The sequence below is a fragment of the Myodes glareolus genome, chromosome 1, assembly GCF_982192425.1.
Source record: "Myodes glareolus chromosome 1, mMyoGla1.1, whole genome shotgun sequence".
NCBI lineage: Eukaryota > Metazoa > Chordata > Mammalia > Rodentia > Cricetidae > Myodes > Myodes glareolus.
Window position 1 is genome coordinate 29,350,465 of NC_142026.1, and position 22,333 is coordinate 29,372,797.

Here is a 22,333-nt window from a genome sequence, read left to right on the forward strand (position 1 = left end):
ATCTCACTTCCACTGGCAATGAGGTCTTCACTGCACTCGAGATCAAAGGACAAGCAAACCCAGCCAAAAATAGACCTCTGGGTGTCTCTTTCCTGGGACAGTCCCAGATACCTGTTTTGGTTAGAGTCTCTAGGTATCCCAAGCAGAAAAGGTTCAGCTAGAAGTATGCTATGAGAGCAGCAGCCTCCTCTGTCACTGCCACCACCTCTTCGTAGGCTCACAGCAATGGGGCAGGCTGGCCAGGACCATAACTCCGGATACCATGCTCCAACGTAAGCCTGTGCTCTTTCTCAACAGCTTCCTCCCTCGGGTGGTTGGTCATGGTGACAAATGGTTGATTGACACACCTAGTATGAATGTTTTTCCTCAGAAAACAGACACAAAAGGACGAAGAACATGAAAATTCATAAAAATTGAAGTGCTACGACGAAGAAATTCGAAGAGATACGATGAAAGGACGCGGACTGACTGAGCAAGTCGAGGCCTGAGGGAAATGAGGTGCAGTCTGAGAAGTGTAGGTGCTACCTTGTGGCCAAGGAGTGCAAAGGCCCTTGGGCAATATCCAGTCTAGTGTCATGGAGCTGAAACACAGCGAGGTAGCAGGGGAGCGGAGGGAAGCCTGGCTAGGGGAAGCTCTTAATCTAGCTTTTTGTTTGGAGATGTATGAAGTAGAATTAGCAGGCCCATGGGGACTTGGAAGTGGGTACAGGGGAAAGAAACTTTGGGGACTTTCATGGTGAGCACACCTGAAAGGCAAGAGGGCTGGAAGTCCATCTATGGGTGTGGGCAGAAGCCATGGAGGCCAGTGTGCTTGGTCGTGAGTGGAGGCTCAGCAGCTGCCTGACAGAGCAGTTCTCCCAAGCCAGCTGAGAACTCAAGTGGGAGGCAACCAAGCTGAGTCTCCCATGCAGGCTGCTGGGCCACTCAAGAGTCCTGGGCACAGAGGCCCCAAGGCAGTGGTCGTACTCAAGGTCCCTGGGTGAGGTTTCTGTCTTGGAAACCTGGATAGTTCACACGTCCAGTGACCTGGTGTGTGTGTTTGTGTGTGTGTGTGTGTGTGTGTGTGTGTGTGTGTGTTAGACAGAAGAGAAAGAAAGGGGATGGGGCAGAGACAGAGGAAAGGAAGAAGAGAGAAATAGAGAGGTAAAGAGAAATAAAAAACAATTTCCTCCGTTCCTTTCCAGGGTCCAGCTGTTTGCTCGTTCAGGACTACAGGTCTGCTGAGCTTTCCCTCTCTCTCTCTCTCTCTCTCTCTCTCTCTCTCTCTCTCTCTCTCTCTGTCTCTCTCTCTCTCTCTGTGTGTGTGTGTGTGTGTGTGTGTGTGTGCATGCGCGCGTGTGCTTGTATGTGTGGGGGGCGGGCACGCTGTCCCAGGAGGACAGAGTTTGCATTGATGAAAACCCTTCCCAGTTCTTTGAAGCTCCTTTCCCTGCTGCCCGAGCCCAGCCGCTAGTCCTCTGTGTCCCACACACACACACTGCTCACTCCCAGCCAGGATGGCGTCTTGTCTGACCCTGCACATGGTGCTGCTGCTCATCTCTGGGGTCCTAGCCCCTGCGGTGCTCACAGGTAAGGGGCGCAGGCCCTGCTGCCACCAACTTCTCAGGGCCAGCAATTACCAGTGGGGATAGATTCTGCAGTATCTACAGGGCACAAGCCTCTCACAAGAGGCAGGGTGCCCACATGTGGCGATTCTGGGGGTGAGGGGGTCTCCACAATGCTGTCTGGTAGAAGTGGAATAAGATGATGTTTCAGGAAACTGTTAGCAGCCGGGATGGGTGACATTGACTTAGGAGGGCGACCAGGGTATCCGAGTCGAGGACATTCGGTTGTCTGGAGTTCTAGGGGATATTTTGTCACTAGGACAGCTGGATGTTTCTGGATCTGGGAGGCAGGAGGCCTCATCAGACAAAGGGCAAAAAGCTAAGAGGCCAGAGCCCCGGATGCTGAGCAGAAAAACTAGCGACTTGGAATTCCTTTAAAACCTGCAAACCCTTCCATGCTGGCTTACGACCTAGGTTCTGTTCCCATAGAGGTAAATAGCTCTCAGAGTCCTTTGCAGTACGGTGAGGGCATTGCACGGAGACCCAGATGGCTGCGTTGGGGGTCTGACGAGAGAGGCTGCATTGGCAGGGCTGTTCCAGGTCACCTTCAGAGCAGGGACTTAGGCACAGGTAGGCTTTGCTCTACATGGGAATAAATTGTCTGCAGTGGTTCAGTAGTCGGCGGACGGGCAGCCTGCCTCTGGGTTCCCCAACGGTTTCACAACATTGCAGCCTGAACTTCAGGGGTGTTTGTGGATCTCCAAAGGAGCGCAGTCACCTCCGTTGTGAAAACAGGGCCTGGGAACTCCCAGCCACAACCCAGGAGGCGCAGGTGATGGTGTTCTGGGGGCCTTTCTCTCCTCCTCACACCCTAGGAAGCAGCCTAAGGCCTGCTGGTCTCATACCTCTCCTGGCCCTTTTCCCATCTGCAGGGGTGGGGGGTGACACTCACTGCACTGCCTCCCTCACAGGGGCGTGGTGAGACCTCACCAGGTCTGATGTACAGGACTCTCAGGGTGGCCAAGCGCCAGCCTACAATCTGTCTTCAGAGTTTGAACAGGGTTCCCAGCCCCTCAGCTAAGCCCAAAGGGATCTTAGGGAAAGGCATCTCTTCTCACCGATTAGGACACACCTAGTTTTTTGGGGAGTGGATGCAGTGCCCAGGGCCGTGCCTGAGATACCCCTGATGTTGGGAGATGTGACTTACAGTGCCGGGAGGTATTTTCCATCACCTCGGACCCAGGGCTGAGACCCGTGCGTGCAGCTTCCTGCCACAGTGAGGCAGTTGCTTGGCAAAGCCCTGCAGCTCGGGCCGTCCTAGGGGCTCCTGCCCAGGTTCCCGCTGCCTCTTCCAGCTCAGACTTCTAGCCAGAGCCCCCGTCAGGCTGTGCTCACACAACTTTGGTAGGTGGGTTTTCTGCTCCCACAGAAGCTTTGGGAATCGTCAGGACCTCAGCTGACCTCACCTCCTTCTTCCTTCCACGGGTGCCCACCTCCAAGAAGAGGTAGGCCCACAGCAAGCATGGGAACGCCAATTGAGTCTTGGGGTTCTGACTGTTCTGGCAGCAGGGAGATAGGAGCCCTAGACCCACAGGTCTGAGCAGGTAATGTACAAGGTCCATAGCCCGTCTCTCTCTCCTGGGCTGTAGTCCTGGATCAGGAAAGAGGAGACGGCGTAGTCCTGGGGTTGAGGCCCAGGCCAGCCTGCCATCCTCCCTGCCTCAGCCGGTGGCCACAGCCACTAAGGTAGAGGAGCAGGCCAGGTTGAGCAGGCAGGAGGCCAGAGTGAGGATGAAAAGGTTCTTCATGGCTGCACAAAGGCCGTCTGTGAGCACGGGCGCCTGGCCTCAGGGCCTGTGGTCAGACTAACCGTTGAACAAACTTATTTACCGAAAAGTAGAGCAGCCTGGGATGGTGGGGCTAGGGGACAGCCTGAGATGTCCAAGCTTGTGGCGCTGACACCGTGCCTCCTCTGCCAGAACGGAAAGTCCTGTGGCATTGCTCACTCTTCTATGGTAGGTCTTCTTGTAGCCAAGATGGACAGACCCTCAGGAGTCTCCTGCCATGTCTCCCTTCCTTTATCCTCACTTGCTGTCACTCAGTCTACTCCCTCCACATCCTGCTCCTAGAGCCCAGGACTGGCCCCCCTCTTCTTCTCCTCATCGCCCCTCTCCTGCTGGCACATTGACCCCAGAGGTCCTGGCTTCCCTGGAGGACTTGGAGGGAGCCAGCTTGTTGCTCTCCCTTGCTGTTCCAAGTCTGGGGAACACCGAGTGTGTAGGAAAACAAGATAAAGCCTGGGTTATGGCCCACAGAAGGATCTCCTTCTTTGGTGGGCTAGGGCAAGCGCAGTCCCTGGCCAGGGAACAGGCACCACTTAGGCAAACTCGGCCTGATTGAAAGTCACAATCCTTGGGTAGCTTTCCTGGCATTGGTGGTAAGCTTTGGCCAGGATTGATGGGATAGAGAGAGGCCTGCCTGGCTGTTTGGGGTGTGTCCTGAGGAGTCTCAGGTCAGACTGGCTGTCTACAAGGGCCAGACCTCAGGGCTTGCCATAGGGCAGGCATCCTCAGGGCTTTTCTCTGTTCAGCCCTGGGAGTCTGAGGCTAGACTGCTTTAGGCTTTTCAAGAGTTCTTTCAGGCCGTAAACACTGCCTTCTCTGACCAGGTCACTTTGCCCTCTTCACAGAGGGCTCTTCATGGTTAGTCGGGGGCTGGCCTGGGCACCAGACCTGAACTCTATGAGAGGGAAGCAGTCTTCGGAGGCCTTTCACCGGTCTTTATTCTGTGGTAGCCCTGGGGCACGTGACAGTACTCATTGCCTCCAAGTTGAGTCTTGAGATTGGCCCAGGCTTATGAGAGGTTTCGGGGTAGAACCTAGGGAGTCTGGGGTCTGCCAAAATCTTATAGTAAAAAGATTTCAAAACGATTCCAATTTTACAAAAAAAAAAAGTTGTAAAATTATCTAAGGAACTCCAACACAGCCTTTACCAGTTACCAACATCTGCCACGCTACTCCTTGACCAAGTTACCAGGTACCGACACCTGCCACGCTGCTCCTTGACCTAGTTACCAGGTACCAACATCTGCCACGCTGCTCCTTGACCTAGTTACCAGGTACCAACATCTGCCACGCTGCTCCTTGACCTAGTTACCAGGTACCAACATCTGCCACGCTGCTCCTTGACCTAGTTACCAGGTACCAACATCTGCCACGCTGCTCCTTGACCTAGTTACCAGGTACCAACATCTGCCACGCTGCTCCTTGACCTAGTTACCAGGTACCAACATCTGCCACGCTGCTCCTTGACCTAGTTACCAGGTACCAACATCTGCCACGCTACTCCTTGACCTAGTTACCAGGTACCGACACCTGCCACGCTGCTCCTTGACCTAGTTACCAGGTACCAACATCTGCCACGCTGCTCCTTGACCTAGTTACCAGGTACCAACATCTGCCACGCTACTCCTTGACCTAGTTACCAGGTACTAACATCTGCCACGCTGCTCCTTGACCCCAAATGCAGAAGCAGTCCAAAGTTGCCGACATCATTTATCCTGAGTTGTTCAGTTAAGAACAAAGACACTCTCTTTCCCAACATGGCATCAAACTGGCGCAGGAACCCTGGCATGGTCCTTACCAGCCTCACCGGGAGTCTCTGACAGGACATCTGACTCCTCCCTTGTCCTGGTCACAGATCCTTCTCATTCCCAGACCTTGGCGGTTTTGAGGATTGGTTATTTTGAGGCTGACTGGAGTGAGGCTTTGGCTGTGTGTTCTGTTTGCCCCAGATGGGCACCATGGGCAGAAACACACAAGTCCCTTGGGTCTACCCTGAGCAGTCCCTATTCTGAACCTGTCCATGGGGGGTGGGAGTGGGGAATCACCCAAAGATGAAACCCTTGGCTCAAAGGAGTCTCAGGGACCTGCAGGTTGTGACTGGGCTGGTAACAGAAGTGCAGCTTTCCTGGAGTTTTATCAGATGATACAGCTATCCCCATCCTGCCCAGAGCTCTGGACCACCCCGCCCTGGCCCTCTTGTGTCTAATTAGAGATAAAATGTTCCCCATGCCACAAGCAGCTAGAATTAATAGAATGAGATCCTCTGGGCCTGTATGAGGGACCTGTTTGGGGAGTGAATGTTCCTGGATCACTTGCCTTCCCAGATGAGATCAGGGCATGGGCAGGGACCAGCTGAGATGCTGGGGGACAGGCCAAGGAGAAATCTCAGAGCCTTTGACCAGCCTGGTCTTGAACTTCTGTCTGGGGAAGGAGGTTGGTGTGTGCTGGTCTGGGCTCCACAGGCTATGCTCTTTACAGTGGTGGGTGTTAGGCGGAGGGAGGGCTGTGGCAGGTGGAAGCATCCCTTGACTCCCGTAACCCTGTGTTTCCTGTCTCCTTCCTTCCCTCTGGGATCCCTTGGGTGCCCCAAACCATGCTGACTCCCAGCAGAGGACTCTTGGTGTAAATGCCACTCAGGGACCCATGCTCTGACTGAGACTGACTTAGTGTGAGAACTTCCTTTTGCTGGCCACCTTCTCTTCATGGGCCCTCTTTCCTGTAGGCAGCAATGTGCTTGTCTTGGGTTGAGGGAGGGGCTGTTAGATGCCCACGGTTGGCCTCCTGATATGAGGCTGTGGCTTAGGTGGGCTTCTCCTGGTCTTGCACCCTCAAAGGTTGCTGACTCTCAGCTTTTGCCCCAGGTCAAGACTGAGCCGTGTCTGCCCCGAGGGACAGAGGAATCCCCATTTTGCAACTGCCCCTGTCTCCCCCCGACCCCCAGTCAGTCTGTCCTCCTGTGACCTTAATGCTCAGCGGGTGTTCTGGGTCACATGTGGATGGTCTCTCAAACTTAGGAGTGAATTTCCCAGCCAGGTGCCCCACCCTATGGAATATAGGGGCTGGTGTACCCCTAAGCATGAGTTCTCAGTTGTTCTGGTGGGGAGGGTCGGTATCCCTGCCAGCAGGCCACCCAAGTCCCACTACTTGTCCTTGGCTTTGCAGCAGAGGGTCCCCAGGTGCCCAGTCCCACCCTGTGGAACGAGCCCATTGAATTGCCATCCGGTGAGGGTCCTTTGGAGAGCACCAGCCACAGCCAGGAATTTGCAGCCTCAGGCCCACCGTTCCCCACCTCTGCCCCAGGACCAGAGGACAACAGCCCTCCTGCAGGGGTGGACCAGGAGGCAGGTAAAGTGTGAGCCGAACAGGGAGAGGGGAGGGAGGAGAATGAGAGGGAGGGGAGGGAGGAAGAACAGCATGAAGGGTCAGGCTTTGGCTGGACCTCTGAGGTGACAAGTTCCTCTGTTCTCCACAGGATCGCTTGGGCCTGGAGCCATTGCAGCCATCGTGATCGCCGCCCTTTTGGCCACCTGCGTAGTGCTGGCACTCGTGGTCGTTGCGCTGAGAAAGTTTTCTGCTTCTTGAAGCCAATAAAGAGCTGCGCAGGCCCGCCCGCGGCGACTCTGCAACCTGTGCTCTCCTTTGTCCCCCTCCGCGTCCCCGGTGTCCCCGCGTGTGCGAGCCCGCGTGCAGGTGTAGCGGCATGTGAACGGGACGGGGGCGTGTTGCTGGGCCTCGCCGCGTGCCTGGAGCCGTGGGTGGAAAACTCCAGGCGGGGAACATGTGCACGCGTGGCCACGGGTGTGTGTGTGTGTGTGTGTGTGTGTGTGTGTGTGTGTGTGTGCGCGCGCGCGCGCGTTGTATGTTCCTGGAGTGCACACAGAGCGCGGGGAACTCCGGTGTCCACGCTCTAAGGACCACTCGCAGCGTGATTTAGGGCCACCGAACTCCTAGTCCCTTGTGCTTCAGCCTGGCAAGACTGGGGGCGGGGAAGCAGAACTGGAGAGCTTGACCCAGGTTCATTCTGTTTCTTGAGACCAACTGGCAAATGGTGGAGGACTGACATTGGGTGGGCTAGTAAAGGCTTTTAACTGACTCAGGCAGGAGGGGCCATCTCCTAATTCAGAACCCCAACCCTTGTGTCTTCACCCCTCCTCCCAAGGCTGCGAATTTTCCCATTTCCAACCACACACTCTTTGGGGCCTGGGTCTCGTGTATGTTCTCCCTGGAGAGCACTCTGGGACAGAATGAAGAGGGGAGTGGAGACGAGCCAGCCTAGAAGGACAGGGTAGGAGCTGCGGCCCTCTGGTCGCACCGTGGCAAGGGGTCATCTCCTCCCAGGAATGCTCAGGGGTCTGAGGTCTCAAGATCACCAAGAACTGGGCACGATCAGTGGGAAGACACTGCAAAGTCCAGCGGCTCAAACTCAAGGCCTGTTCTGGGTCAGGCATGGTGGCACATGCCTGCAATGGCAGTACTTTGGAGGCTGAGGCGGGAGGATGAATTTTGAGGCCAATCTGGGCTATATTGGGTCACAGTCTCAGGAGACTAAACAAACAAAAGGCCTGTTTTGATGTAGAGCATCTCTCTGGCGGAATTGCAGCGCGCTGGACACTTTCCTGACACTCTGGAACAGAAACAGGGTAGGGGTGGCTGTGCAGGCCTGGGTAGGCGCAGCCACTCGGGGAGCCAGCTGCCACTGAAGGCACAGAGGGACATCTGACGCCAGTGTCTGGACCAGGGAGGAAGTCCGGGTCCCAGGGCTGGTGTCAGATCCCCTAATGGCCACTGCTGACTGATACCTGAGGGTCCCTGTGACCTTGTATGTGTGCACTTATGCAGTAGCAGGAGTCTCCCATTCCCTCAGAGAGCCCTTTCTTGAGTCCCCCTGCCATAAGCAGACCCCCAAGCCCATTCTCACTCTGAGACCTGATGTTAGCTGTTCCCTTTGAAGTGTTTGCAGGGCCCCTCCTCTGGGAGAGGTTTCTCCTACCGGCTCCCCTCTCCCAACCCAGAACCAAATGCTTCATTGCTGTGCGCACATGGGGTGATAAAGAATAGGCTCCACCCCTTGCTTTATACAGGATGCTTCTTTTAATGCAGCCAAAAAAAAAAATGATATTTGCTTTTCTCAAAACCATGACCATAAAGGATGCAGTGACCAATTCATTCTGCAAAAAACACCTGGGCTCCTTCAGGGGCCAGGAGACACAAGCGGCATCTAGCCCTTCAAGGAGCCAGAGACAAGAACCCTTCAGCCAAGCTCTGGGAGGCCTGCTGAGGGCAGGGCTTGGCCGTGCAAGAGAGGCTGGCAGAGGCGCAGGGAGGGGCGGGCAGCTTCAGCACTGCTCACAAGCTCCCTCAGGCAGGGGCGGCCCATTGCTGTGCCCGGTGGACTCTTCCAAAGTAGGGAAGGACACGTGCAGTTCAGGGGACCTGACAGTAGTCACCTCCTGCCTGCCTTGGCCAGGAACCCCTGCGTGGGCCTCTCCAGGCACTGGAAGGTCTCCGGAACATGCCTACCCTCTTCTAGCTCGGAGAGACTGGAGAGGTGGTGGTGTAAATCTGCTAAAGTACTTAGCCATCGCTGCCAGTGTGTAAGCAAGGGAGTGACCAGGACGCTAGTGCCCCCTACAGTGTAGGTAGGGACAGTGCAGGCCCAAGCCATTCCTGCTTCCTGGGAAGGCACTGACCTTTGCTCCCTAAGATCCTCTGTATCTGTTGGGGTTCTCTGCTGGGTCTGCACCCCCCTGCCCACACCCCTCCCTCAGGCTGGTGCCTAAGCTGGGGTTCATTGTCTATTCCGGCTGCCCAACTTCCTGCGGTCCTTATTCTGGCTGCGCTGAGGGTCCTCCATCTTATGTACTCGGAAACATTCCTTGAGGTTCTGGGAGCGGATCTTGGGGTTCAGGATCTCCTCCGTCATGGAACTGGGAAACCAGCCTCTCTCCTGGTCATGCAGGCGCTCGCCAAATATCCACCCTGCAAAGGAGGCAGTAGGGTCAGGATGAGACAAGGCTGGGCCTTCCTTAGCTTGGTTTCCCCTCTGTCTGGGAAGCAAGGACTGAGCCACACTCAGGAGTTCAGCATTTCCCACAGGGCAGTGGCTGGGCACCCCACCTAAGCTTGGATTGCTCCTATGATGTGCTAGGAAACACATGGAATGTGAAAAACCAGGCGTCAGGCTCTCCCACGGGTGGCAGCCTATTTCTGAAGGTTCCAAGGCTGCCCCATACCAGGACAGGAGGAGACCTGGAGGGCCACCCCTAACAGAGGCATCCAGGGGGCCAGTGTAGGAGACAGCTGATCACTGGACAGTGAGCTTACCCACTCATTGGGCACATTTTCTCAGAATCTCACTTGGAGGACCAAGTGGTTGCTGGTGGGGGATGGGGGTGGCCATTATAAACTTTGGGGACACGCTGAGTTCCCAAGCGCCCTCACCTTTTCTCTGTTGCCTCTTCTCTCCTAGAAGTCTTTTGCCAGGCTTGTTGCTAAATAGCCTGTCTCTACCGGGGTCAGAGGTGTGCCTTCTGCAGGCCACCTTGGGAGGAGTGTGAGGCAGCAGATTATGCTGGGGAAAGGGCAGAGAGGTCCCTGGGACCCCCAGAGGTATACTGTAGAGATCACTTTGTTTCCCAGTCAAGGCCTGGGACAAAGGAGGGGATAGGAAGGGGTCTTTGTTCTCTTCGGGTATTTTGATGGCCTCTGTTGCAATGGCATCTGGTTCACACTCTGTGGCCAGGCCACATATGAAATTTCAGGGATTTTTTTTTTCCTGCCTCTGCCTCCCAAATGGTGGAATTACAGGTGTGTGCTCCTGGGATCTTGATCAAGAACATTTCATATACAAAAGTCGGGATTACTACATGGGTTACTTTGGGGTTAAATTGGGCAGGGGCCACAGGAAAACTCTGGAGCTAATCCTGCCTGCCACCCACAGGGTGGGCAAGAACAGGGATTCATGGCCCAGTGGTCTCAGGTGACCCCAGAAGCTTTTGACCAAACAGGTTGAGGTCAGGGTCAAGCTTCCTCCTAGGGGAAGGCTGAGGCCATAGGCAAGGCTGGTGAGAGACAGAGGAACACCTGCCAGGCCTGCAGGAAGGGGAAGGAGCACGGCAGCTCACAGGATGGAAGAAAGTCTGAGGAAAGCCAAGGATGCTGGGCCCAGTGCTCAGGCAGGATGTCCTGGGCAGTACCAGCACCAGCAAGGATGCCGGGCTGTGCCTGCCCACCTGCCAACTGTGCCATCGTGTCCTACACCCAAGCTATAGTTCTTCATCCCCTTCGAGGGGCATGGTGGACCGGGATGCAGGGTCCCCTGGGAGCCTCACCATCCTCCGTCTTCTCCAGGATGTTCAGGATGTCTGCCAGTTCCAGCGTCAGCTCATCAGGCTGCTGGGCCACGTACGGGTGTACACACTGGACCTGGGGACAGTCTGCAGGATGGGAGAGTGGAATGGTCTGTCCCCACCACAGGTTCCACCTTGCCCCACATCCAGACAAGCAAGGACGACAGGCAGTGGCCCAGGGGACAACGCTGTTAGCGGCGGGTGGCTAAGTCCTATCTTAAACAGGACCTTGGGACAGCACATCAGTGAGGAAGGTCCCCTCTGGGAGGGAAGAGCTCACATCCTAGGGAGGCCTCATTAGACTACCAGGAATTCTGGGAAGACAGAGGAAAGGATTTGCTGGCTATAATGGGGTTCTCAGCCTAGAAGGCAGGAAGAACCTCTTGTTCTCAGGTGTGACCCAGTGAGCAGCTGGGGGTGAGGACAGGCCAGCAGGCTGGGACAGTAACTTTCTTCACAAGCCAGGCTCATGCTCCCTTGGGTCTTCCATGAGTTTTAGACAACTGAAAAATCCAGAAGAACAATGGAGTTTGGGTCTAAAATATCCTGCCACCTGACTCTTAAGACTCAGGGACTTCCATTTCTTCCTTAACCATCCAATTTGAACGAAGCTGAGGCAACCAGTGTACACAGGCACCGAGCTTCCGGTTGGTACCAGACAGTCAAGGTACCCTGGAACTGAGGCCCAGTGAGTCTTAGCCAAAGCCCACCGAGAGCCCCCGTTCTAAGTCAGGGACTCACCCAGCAGCCGGGACGTGAAGGACACGAACTTGGTCCTCCTGTTGGGGGCCAGTGAGGTCATCCAGCGCTTCATTTCACTCCTGCATAGGAAGGGGACAGACAGCGCCCCCACTTCAGAGCCAACAAACTCCTCCCTATTGCATGCGCTTGGGCCCTCAGATCAACGACATTCTGAGCCTGGCGCCAGGACAGCTCAGTTGGCTGCCCAGGGAACCCATGCCCGCCAGTGTGAGGAGCCGCCACCCGAGCGAGGTCCTCAAAGCTAGCCCTCAAAGACGTGCTATAGTGAGCTCTCTCAGCTGTGACAAAGGTGGGAGTGTGATCACCACTTCCTGTCAGTCACTCCTGTGACCTAGAGCTCAGGGTGTCAGCAGGGCAGGAGGCAATTCCTGGTGGGGTATGGTTCGGGGCAGCTGAGTCCAGAGGAGAGAGCTGAGGCCACCTGGGTAGGTCCAAGAGAAAGCTGGGGCTCTGTGGTCCACCAAGCAGTTCCTACGGTCTTATGTAACCCCCAAGGGCTTGGGACTGTAAAGCAGCTGCTCTGATCGCTCAGACGGGGAGAGAGCGAAGGACCGGAGGTCACACAGAGGGTGAACAAGAAGAGGAGGAGGGGGGATAGTGGCTCACTGGCATGTCAGCTGTAAGCCTCCCATTTGACAAGATGAAACTTGCTCTTCTGTGCACAAGCAAAGCCAGGAACGTGCAGCCATCCCCTGCCACCCACACCCCAACAAGAAGAGCCTGCAAAAGCCCTCTATACAGGGTCCCCATGCGAAGGATGGATGCTGAGTACTGAGAGACAAGCCTCCTACAGATGTGTGTGGAGGCCTGTTTTACCTGGGAAAGACTGACCTACGAGTTACTGGGTGTGGCTCATAGCACTGGATACTCACTGGGAGGATGCCTTCAACATGTAGGTGGCCTCCCGGTCATCTGCGTTTTCCAGCAGTCGCAGGATGAACACATTAGCCAATGTTTGGCCCTGGTCCTCCAGTTCCTCTACTCGCAGCAGGCCCCTTGGGGCTGAGTCAAATACCTGGTACTTGTCTCTGGGGAGCAAGGGAGCCAGGGTGAATCAGTTGGTCTCAGGGAAACCTTCTGGCTGGTTGGAAGAGCCAGCATATAGCCCTAAGCCATTCTTTACCACTCCCATCTAAAGACTCCCAGCGTGCCTGTCCCCTGCTCCCTAGAAGAGCTCCCATCCTGGGGTGTGGCAGAGCAGTGGCCACTTTATTGAGCTCAGTGTTAGATACAATGCAGGCTTTCCACACTGGCAGGAAGGAAACTGAGGTTCAGGGAGGTTTCATCGTGGCCCAAAGCTGGGTGAGAGCAGAGCAGACCTTTGAAAACCTGACCCTAAAGACTGCTTCACCACTGCCCCACTACCCTGTAACTGTGACCAAACCAAGGTTGGGTCCTCTCCAGTGCTCGTCAGGGGCAGGCTCACCCAGGGATCTGCCGGCAGATCACCAGCAGGTCGTTGAAGAGGAAGAGGTAAATTTCTCTGAAGAGCTTCTTGGTCCGCAGTGTGCGGGAGGTCTTGGGGCCGGACATCTGCTGCAGCTCACCCTGCTTCAGCAGCCACCGGGAGTGTGAGATGATGGGCACTGACTGGGAGGGAAGGGAGTGTCAGGTGGCATCACCTTTGCACCCTTCTAAGGGCCCTACAAACACCACAGCTGGAACAAAGCTTTAGGATACGGTGTACAAGGGCCGCATGGGTCATTGTACTACTCACCACTAGCCAGAGTCCTGGCAGCAAAACAGCAGCAAATTTGCTTCTGAAGACATGTATTTCTCGTGTGTGTAGTGTGCATTTCTGCACATGTGCTGCTGTGCATGTGTGCTGTGTTTCTTTGTGTATTATGATGTCCAGTACTTACATTTGGGCTTCTGTGCTCATGTCTGTGCTTTGGTGTGTGTGTGTCTGTGTGTGCTAGTGCATGCATGCCTGTGTGTGTGTGTGTGTGTGAGAGAGAGAGAGAGAGAGAGCGCACATATGCATGCCTGTGTGTGTGTGTGTGTGTGTGTGTGTGTGTGAGAGAGAGAGAGAGAGAGAGAGAGAGAGAGAGCACATCATACCACTAGGGACTGACAAACTGCCAATATAGGTGGAACTGTCTTTGAAATTTCCTCCTTCATGGAAGAGTCTATCGGACACTATGGGCCCGGAGGCTGAAGATGGATGCCCCAACAGTACAGAACAACTTTGGGTGACTGTTCAGGCAGTGAGATGTCTCTGTTATTTCTAGAATTTTGAAAGTTGCTTACAATACACTTCCTCTTTACTTAGGTAACATTATAATCTTCTGAGGTCTTTGATGTAGTTGAAGAATAGATAGTTATAGTTTTCCTTAGTTATGATAAAAGATAAAGTAGATATAAATATTGTAACTGTACTTCTTGCATGATACCTGTTTTGTTATATGTAATCTTGTTATGTTAAAGCTAAAACCTTCCTTTTTTATTTAAACAGAAAGGGGATATGGTGTGGGAAGTCCTTCTGTATATGTGTTACCTTTATTGGCTAATGAATAAAGAAGCTGTTTCAGCCAGTGGTGTAGCAGAATAGACCTAGGCAGGGAAAACTAAACTGAATGCTGGGAGAAAGAAGGCGGAGTCAGGGAGCTGACATGGAGTTACCAGAGGAGAAAGAAGTGAGCTGCCAGCCAGAACCTTGCTGGTAGGCTACGAGCCTCATGATAAAATATAAAATAATGGAAATGGGTTAATTCGTGATGTAAGAGCTAGCTAACAATACGCTTAAGCTATTGGTCAAACAATATTGCAAATAATATAGTTTCTGTGTGTTTTTTGTGGGACTGGGTGGGACAGAAACCTTTGCAAACACAGGCAGGAAGCTGTGCCCTGCCCAGCTCTGAGAGGGTAAACCTAGGCAGATAGTGCATGATGACTGGCTTCCACCACTAGGGAGGGTGGTGGGGTGCAGACTGGACCACCTGTGCTTCAGAGTAGGGTGTGACCATCATGGCTGGGCAGAGGCTGACCCAGATCTTGCAGACTTACCTTGATCTTAAACTCCATCTTCTTCTGGATGCTAATCATCTGTTCGGTGCGGCTCATCTTCCGGACGCCCTCGTTGCATGCCTTTACCACCTGGGACAGGGAGGACACATCAGGTCAGCCTGCCAAGTATTTCCAGCTACCACTGTGACCAGTACGTCCAGCCACATAGAGGTTCTAGTTCTTTCTTCAACACAGTCTGGAACCAAGTGGGACACATCCCAGACCAAGAGGAAGTGGCCTTTCTTTTCAGCTAGACTGGAAAAGGAAAGGTTCCTCCAGGTTGACCTCTCACACACTGGGGATGCACAGGCTCTCTACCTCCCTGGAAGGCAGTCAGGAACCAATAATGCTGCCATTCCCTAGACTTCTGGGCCTCCAGCTAGGGAAGAGCCTGGTCTGCTGCAGGTGCTTGGTCAGTATTTGTGAATAAGTGCAGAGCCCAAAGAAGCAACTACAAGGAGGTTCCTTGCAGTGTTGCTTAGAAAAGAAAATCTGTCAACTTAAATTGTCCTTGAAATAGCAATGACTGAAGCACAATATATCTGTGTACTCAAGGGCTCTGAAATCATTTACATGTTCTCAACTGAAGAGCAAAGGCTGTACTTTAGAGACAGCATGTGTTTGTAAAGAGCATGGTGGCAGTATGTATGTGCATGCTTGTGTGTGCATGTGTGTGTGTGTGTGTGTGCGTGTGTGTGTGCGTGCATGTGTGTGATGTATCTGTATGGATGTATATGTGCATGCTTGTGTGTGTGTGTGCGCATGCGTGCATGTGTGCGTGCATGTGTGTGTGCATGTGTGCGTGTGATGTATCCATATGGATGTATACGTGTATGCTTGTATGTGCATGTATGCGTGCATGCATGCATGTGTGCATGTGTGTGCGCGTGCGTGTGTGCGCATGTGTGTGATATAACTGTATGGATGTGTATGTGCATGCAGGCATCTGCTCAGGAGTGCTGGTCAAAGCATTGTTGGCAGGGAGTATGGGCAGTCAGACAGTTTTGCTATCTTTATTTTGCTTACGCTCATTTTCTGAAAGAATGCATGTGGATCATTGATATGAGCCAAATGCCCAGGACAGCACTTGAAGGGCACCCAAGGCTAGAGAAAGCTGCTGATGTCCACACAACCTATCCCTACCAAGGAATCTTCTCCAAGGACCAGGGATGGGGTGACGCTCCTGGGCAGGGCTCTGGGTCAGGGTCTACACCAGTACATGCTGGATCCTGGAGGATGGTTTGACACAGTGGACCGTGACAGGCATGGGGATTACAACAGAGTTCTATGTTGGTAAAGAGTGCCAGGAAGTGCCTCCATAGCCACCCTGGGCACATGAACAGAGAGAGCAGTGAAGGGGTAGGGTGGTGTAGAGAAGGATCTGATGGAGCCACATTGGGTGTGATTTTTTTTCCCAGCCCCAGTGACTCTTCAGGATTGCAGAAGTCAATCTCAGAATAAATAGAATGCCAAGAGGACACAGTGATAGAGGAAGCCACTAGGGACGGTGGTTTAGAGGGGAAATGGTCCCTGGGACACACAGGAGGGAACAACTCACCATCTCTAGCTCCTTGTGGGCATCCAAGGCAGTGCCTTCGCGGTCAGATCTTTCTTCTACTCTCTTCAGTATGTTCTGAAGGCAGGGTGGAGCTTCATTACTCCCGTCCCGTCACACTTCCCCTCCTACTCCCTCCCTGGCAGCGGTTTCTCAAGCACAGTTTTAACAGAGGCAACACACACAACCCTGCACCGAATGGACCGAGGGCACAGGACCCTCAGCCAGGCCAGGGATGGATGTCTTGGCCCAGGATGATAACAGGCAGTTCAAGCCTCATAGGATGGGGTCCTGAGGGCCTATAGATACTCTCTGCCAACACAGAGCCACCGGCCCATTAAGAGCAAATCACAGAGGCAGTGAGAAGCAGCAGGGGACCCTGGTCAATCAGGCAGGTCTAAGTTTAACAAATAGATTCCCCAAAATACTAGCAGGGAGCTGGAAGGAGTGAAGGCCTGGGCAGGGGAGGGCTGCAGAGCCCAGGGCACTGTTAGGGGTCACACCTGGACCAGCAGCTTGAGTCTTGTGATCCTCTGGAAGGGCAAGATGAGGAAGGAGGAAAAGGGCAGGCCCTTGCACTTGGGGTCCAGCTCCAGCTGTGCGATCAGCTCCCGGAAAGCTGCCTTCTCCTGTCTGAAGATCCAGACACAGGGGACTGTCTCTGAGCTCAGGCCCTGGAGGTATGAATAGGAGATGCTCCCCTTCCCCACATACAGCCTCCCAGAGACCAGACAAACCACAGGCACATGCTGAGATCTATCTCCCTCTTCTTCTCTCCACCCCCTCCACCTCATTTCTTTTTAATGGAAAATAAACCGTTCATGTAAACGTCAAATAACAATAGTGGCTTCATATGCCAGGCCATGAAGACTTGGCAAAACATGATTTGTGTGGGAGGGGTAAGAATCCCATTGTAGTCAAGGTTATGAATCAGACATACAATTAGATGACTTCACCCGGCAGGAAGCCGTGGCAAGGTAAACCCACGTAGTGATGCAGAGATGGAAACCGCACCAGGCACGAGGCACCTGCCAGGAGAGCCTGGGCTATTTTTGACAGGTGGGCTTGGGCACGTGGCACAGTGCTGCTGAAGGCCAGGAGGATGACTGCCAGAGACTCACTGCAGGGCAGCAGCAGACATCAGGGCAGCACACGGTACCTGCTTCTAGTGGGGCCGGGGGAACTGCACTCACAGGGTAACGTGACATAGTGACCAGCTAACTTGGGGATTTTTGGGAACTGCAAGACGCGAACCCCTATTCTGCTTGTCTTTTGACCTGAGAAGTAGCACTGATTCCCTCCACTCTCCAAACAGTTGCTGGAAAGCACCCAAATGCCTGGATACTCAGACATTAAAATGTCCGCTTTAACCGTGTGATTTGGTAGAAAAGTCATCAAAACCTAGATGCTGTGTGAACAGTGGGCACACAGCACACAGAAACCTTCCTGGCACAGCAGCTCCAACAGATCCTAGAAGCCATAGGGATCTCTCTGTCACAAATGACTGCCCTAAAAACTCTCCCGTGGGGCCGCTGCAGTACTGTTTCTTAGTGACTTCTCAACATAGTAGCTGCCGCCACGTGACAAGCAGAGCTTGCCAGGCCCCTCGGGCAACTTGTATAGATTTGGCTGTCCCAATGAGGTCCCCAACCTTGTCTTTGTTCTCAGGACATTCCAGAGACCCCTATGCCTGTGACTGGAACTGCAAACCCGGTCTTGCTTCCCCCGTGCCCTTACTAGAGAGTCTTTTATTTCTAACATGGGTGGGTACCACAAGGGAAGCCCTTCACCGTGGTGCAGAGCAAGCTCATGAAATGGGAGACTGGCTCCCAGTTCCCAGGTATCACTAGCCTTCCTGTCCACTTTTGCCTTTCCCACGGCTTCACACACACATTTCCAATGTTCTGGACCTTGGATCACTTCTGGGGCTACATATTCTTTCCTACAAGGCTTTACTGGCTGTTCTAGACACAGGTACTGGGGACTTCAGATGACTCTCCCGGAGTACAGGTGGACCTGAGGTTTTCTAGTGATACCGTGATGCACAGAGATTTGGATGCCATCACCAGCCTGGCCAAATTCTGGTGAGTTCCCAGACAAGGATGGCTGAGCCCCAGCAACACTCACAGGAGTTGCTTGTACGTCCTCTCCTGGTAGGTCTGGTTACTGACATAGGTGATATAGACTGAGAAGTGGTCAGCCGCATAGCGGTACACGATGTCGCACACGTCCGAGATGACAATGTTCTCCTCCATGCGGTGTTCCAGCTCCAGCAAAAACCTGCAAGAGGCAGATCCTGGGCTGAAGGCACCTGCAAATCAGCCTGTCTGGATAAACAAACCAGCACGCTCGCTGACAAGGTGAGTGGGTCTCTGCGTCCTGGTGGCGCACCTGAGCACAGTCGGGAACAGACTGTGTTTTTAGGTGGATAACGCCATCAGGAGCACATGGAGAGGGAGGAGGCACGAGGCTCATCATTAGCTCCTACACGTGTACCAGTGTGTCCTGAGGTAACAGAACAGAAGTCAAGCTGGTGCCTCACAACGGTCCCCTGGGTACTGGGAAAGGCAGGGATCGGATGACCCTAGGCTGACCTCATGCCCATCACTAATTAAGCCAGCAGCCAACACGTGGTGTCTCTACTTCTGTATTCTGGGATTTTTCAAGTTAAAATTCGAATTGATAAGTAAACAGCAAGCTCAGAGACCTCTGAGCCTTGTAACCTCTGGGTTACTCTGGCCTCACCGAGCCATAGGATGAGCCATAGGATGGCCACCAGCAGGGGCAGACTACAAAGAAAAGGCAGGTGTCAGTGCAAAGGGGGTAACAGCCCCCCCTCCCCGCAGACAACAAGAACAGCTGGGCTTTCACATGTGACATGGAGGGACCTTCCCCTCCCCCCCCCCCCCACAGGGGAAGGCCGCCTCTGCCATTTCTTGCCTCATCTGAACGGGAAAGTTGGCTGCCCAGGTTACTGGGGTATTGCCAAGTGAGTCCTTCATCTTAATTTTTCTCCTCCTCCACAGGAAACACAGATCTCACATCCTTTCCTGGATGGCTGATGCCTCATGGGAGGGGAAAGGGAAGTAGCAATCTGGGCTTCATTGACATTGGCCTGCAGGGGGATTTAGGCTTTGGCACTTCTGGGTAAGCAGCCACTCCCAGATGACCTTGGACATTGTCCTGAGACCCTACAGACTTGCCTGCGGGTTTCCTGCCTAAGATTTAACTCAACATCACTCCAACTAGTGTGGGAGAGTCCTCTAACTCACAGCATCTTAAGGAGGCACAGGTCCCTGAGGCTGAGGGGATGAGACCAGGGGAGGAGGTACCACTAGCCAACCTGAATGGTTGAATGGTGGGCCTTTGGGCTTACATCTGGGTGTGTGCAGACTTGTGTGAGGAGGTCAGAGGTCACTCCTCAGGAGCCATCTGCCTAGTTTTTTGGAGACAATCGCTCATTGAACCTGGAAGCTCACCAATTAGGCTAGACTGGCTAGTTGATCAGCCAGACCCAGTGACTCTCCCGACTCCACATAACTAACACTGGAATTACAAATGTATCCCACTGCACCCACGTGGGCTCTGGGGATCAAACTTGTACTTTCAAGACAAGCACTTTACCCAATGAGCCATCGTCTCAGTGCCTAGATTTACAACTTTATCCTATTTCTTTACATAAAATCCAAAGCCTTCAAAACACGCCCTGGCATGGGGGAGAGATGGAGGGAGGTGGCCCTCCAGGGCTTACCGCTCACTGACAGCCATGACATCCAGGACATTGGAGAAGAGGATGTGAGCCTCGGACGGGTGCAGGATCTTCTTCAGCCGCTCATTCTCCATGAAGTGTGACACCAGCAGGTTCAGGCTCTTGTAGTAGGAAGCCTCGGAGGTAACCAGCTCAAACATGGCCTGTGCAGACACAGGAGAGACCTTGTGGTTGCTGCTAAGACGAGCTGAGGATGCTCTTAGCTGCAGAGCTACTGAGGCCCGCGGTGGCCGATGTGTGGCAGAAGCCAACCCACGCCAGTGCAAAGGAGAAAGCCCTCCATCCGTGGGAAGCACGGTGTCATAGCCTGCCACCAGGACACTTAGTAACAAGCTATGACAGAGCCAGACAGTGGCAAAGATGGCTCTTGCCCGTGATCGTTGGTGTAGAGACGGGTGGGACAATCAGCAGGTAGCAGGACCCTGCCTGCCCCCGTTCTACAGAAAACAGACCAAGATGCCAATCAGGAAGGGTGTGATTTGGGGTAACTTTTTCACTTTTTTTTTTAAATTACCTGAAAAATCCTAAATAAGCCTCTATTATTTCTTTTAGCATCTGATTTTATAGTGTAATCAAGAAAACCATTTTCATTTTGAAAAAGAGAAAAAGAAACACAAAATCTCCTTCACCTTTCAGGGGCACCTATCAGCACTATTATTGTCCTACTGAAGTGATAGATTCAAAACTCCCCAGCAGCAGGCCTGGATAGCTTGTCTTTAGTCCTTACAAACAACCTCCCCTGAAACCAATGGGAGCCAGGCCCACCGTCTCTCCTAATCGCTCTCCCAGGACTGGTTCAGATGCCTGAAGGGACAGGTGGCAGGTAAAGCTGTTGACCCCTGAAAAATCTCTGTTCACACCCTGTTCTCTGGGATCAGCACCTGGGCCCTGGAGTGAAATGGGTCTTGGCAGCTGTGCTTAAGTTGAATGTCTTGCGGTGAGACCTTTCCGGAGTCAGGGTGGGTCCTACCCCCAATGCTAGGTGTTCAGTTTGGTTTCTGTCGCTGTGATGGAACATCCCAACCAAAGTAACTTTAAGAAAAGTGTAGTCAGCTCACACTTCCAGGTTCACCCCATCATTTAGAGTTAAGTCGTGGCAGGAACCTGAAGCAGCCAGTCACCCCCACAGTCAAGGGCAGAGAGAATGAATCACATCCGCTTACTCAGCTCACTCCTCTTTTATACAGCCTGGGACCCAAGCTCAGGCTATGGGAGCATCAGCTTTTAGTCTGGATCTTCCTGTGTTGATAGGCAATAAAACAAACCCTCACAGACAGACCAACAGGCCAGCCTGATCTAGACAATCCAGATAAAACAAACCCTCACAGACAGACCAACAGGCCAACCTGATCTAGACAATCCAGATAAAACAAACCCTCACAGACAGACCAACAGGCCAACCTGATCTAGACAATCCAGATAAAACAACCCCCCACAGACAGACCAACAGGCCAACTTGATCTAGACAATCCAGATAAAACAACCCCCCACAGGCAGACCAACAGACCAACCTGATTTAGACAATCCAGATAAAACAACCCCCCCCTCAAGGCAGACCAACAGGCCAACCTGATCTAGATTATATCAACTGACATTAAAAACTAACCATCATTCTAGACACCTTCATGTCTAGAAAGGAAAAGGAGAAAAATGGAGACACAGATACATGAAGGATGGGTACTTCTCTCCCTCTCTCCTTCTCTTCCTCTCTCCCTCTCTCCCTCAGCCTCCCTCTTCTCTTCTGCCTCTCCTGTCCCCAGAGACTGGTCTCTCCTTTCCCTTCCCCCCTTTCCTATTCACTTTCCCTCAATAAGAAAACCTCCCCACCTGAGCTCTATCACATGGCATCTTGCTTTTGTGTGCTGCTTTAAAAAAAATTACAACAGTGGGGACCGGGCTGTATCCAGAGACTGGAAGAGGAAGGAAGGCTCTCCTTGGAGCTCAGGAGGGAGAACGGCCCTGCTGACAGCTCTGCTTCATTTCTTGGGTGGGTGTGGGGTAAATTCCATCATTTCATGTCAGCTAGTAAGCAATAGCCGTCCTCAGAGACAAATCCATCAGACGGAGGACAGAGAGCAGCAATGGTCAGGGGTCCGGCAGTGCAGGTTCCAGCTTCAGGAATTGGTGGAAGGGAGGGAGGGGCTGCTGTCTGTCCCCAGAACATGCACACCTGGGTGTGGCTGAGGTGGGCGATGGGTTTCCCGCGCTGTCTTCTTAATCCTCAGGGTCTTCCAGAAGGGAGATGTAGAAACTCCTGTCTCACCAGAAGAGCACAGATGCAGAGTGGTGACCAACACCCTCAAAGTCATGTGACTTGATGATGAGACAACCCAGATTCAATCAAAGGGTTTCCCATGTCCTGGGCTCTGGTATGGCTCCTGCCAAGCTGGGTCCCAGCAAAGCAGGGTTAACTGGGTGTTTCCAGCCACTTCTCCCTGTGAAGCCCTTTCAGTCAGTAGGTGTGGTGAGGCCCTTTGAGACAGGGGATGCATTTGTAAGCTGGAG

At 53.3% G+C, this 22,333-nt stretch overlaps 2 protein-coding genes across 3 annotated transcripts in view; one reads left to right on the top strand and one right to left on the bottom strand.

Annotated features, from left to right (window-relative positions):
• Positions 1–1,399: 1,399 nt before the first annotated feature.
• Positions 1,400–7,013, top strand: Snorc (secondary ossification center associated regulator of chondrocyte maturation). The gene is made up of 3 exons (XM_087905163.1): positions 1,400–1,569; positions 6,550–6,732; positions 6,860–7,013. Exons 1-3 carry the CDS (start codon positions 1,497–1,499, stop codon positions 6,967–6,969), a joined length of 366 nt encoding a protein of 121 aa, XP_087761289.1. The 5' UTR covers positions 1,400–1,496; the 3' UTR covers positions 6,970–7,013.
• A 1,446-nt stretch (positions 7,014–8,459) lies between these two features.
• Ngef (neuronal guanine nucleotide exchange factor) overlaps positions 8,460–22,333 on the bottom strand; it is a 95,698-nt gene continuing 81,824 nt past the window's right edge. For both annotated transcript variants that reach the window (XM_048428973.3, XM_048428974.3), the window contains 10 exons: positions 19,811–19,971; positions 18,187–18,339; positions 16,563–16,692; positions 16,063–16,137; positions 14,505–14,594; positions 12,925–13,088; positions 12,371–12,526; positions 11,478–11,557; positions 10,719–10,823; positions 8,460–9,366 (listed from right to left, as the gene is read on the bottom strand). In XM_048428973.3, coding sequence (XP_048284930.3) covers positions 9,176–9,366; positions 10,719–10,823; positions 11,478–11,557; positions 12,371–12,526; positions 12,925–13,088; positions 14,505–14,594; positions 16,063–16,137; positions 16,563–16,692; positions 18,187–18,339; positions 19,811–19,971 — 1,305 coding nt within the window. In that variant the 3' untranslated portion in view covers positions 8,460–9,175. The remainder of the gene's footprint in view (positions 9,367–10,718; positions 10,824–11,477; positions 11,558–12,370; positions 12,527–12,924; positions 13,089–14,504; positions 14,595–16,062; positions 16,138–16,562; positions 16,693–18,186; positions 18,340–19,810; positions 19,972–22,333) is intronic.

What these genes read in the sequence shown, in the direction of transcription:
- Snorc (XM_087905163.1), top strand. Translation starts at nt 1,497, where the DNA reads ATGGCGTCTTGTCTGACCCTGCACATGGTGCTGCTGCTCATCTCTGGG. An exon ending in AGCCCCTGCGGTGCTCACAG is followed by an intron (nt 1,570 to 6,549) that starts GTAAGGGGCGCA and finishes TTGGCTTTGCAG; the next exon opens with CAGAGGGTCCCCAGGTGCCC. An exon ending in AGGGGTGGACCAGGAGGCAG is followed by an intron (nt 6,733 to 6,859) that starts GTAAAGTGTGAG and finishes TGTTCTCCACAG; the next exon opens with GATCGCTTGGGCCTGGAGCC.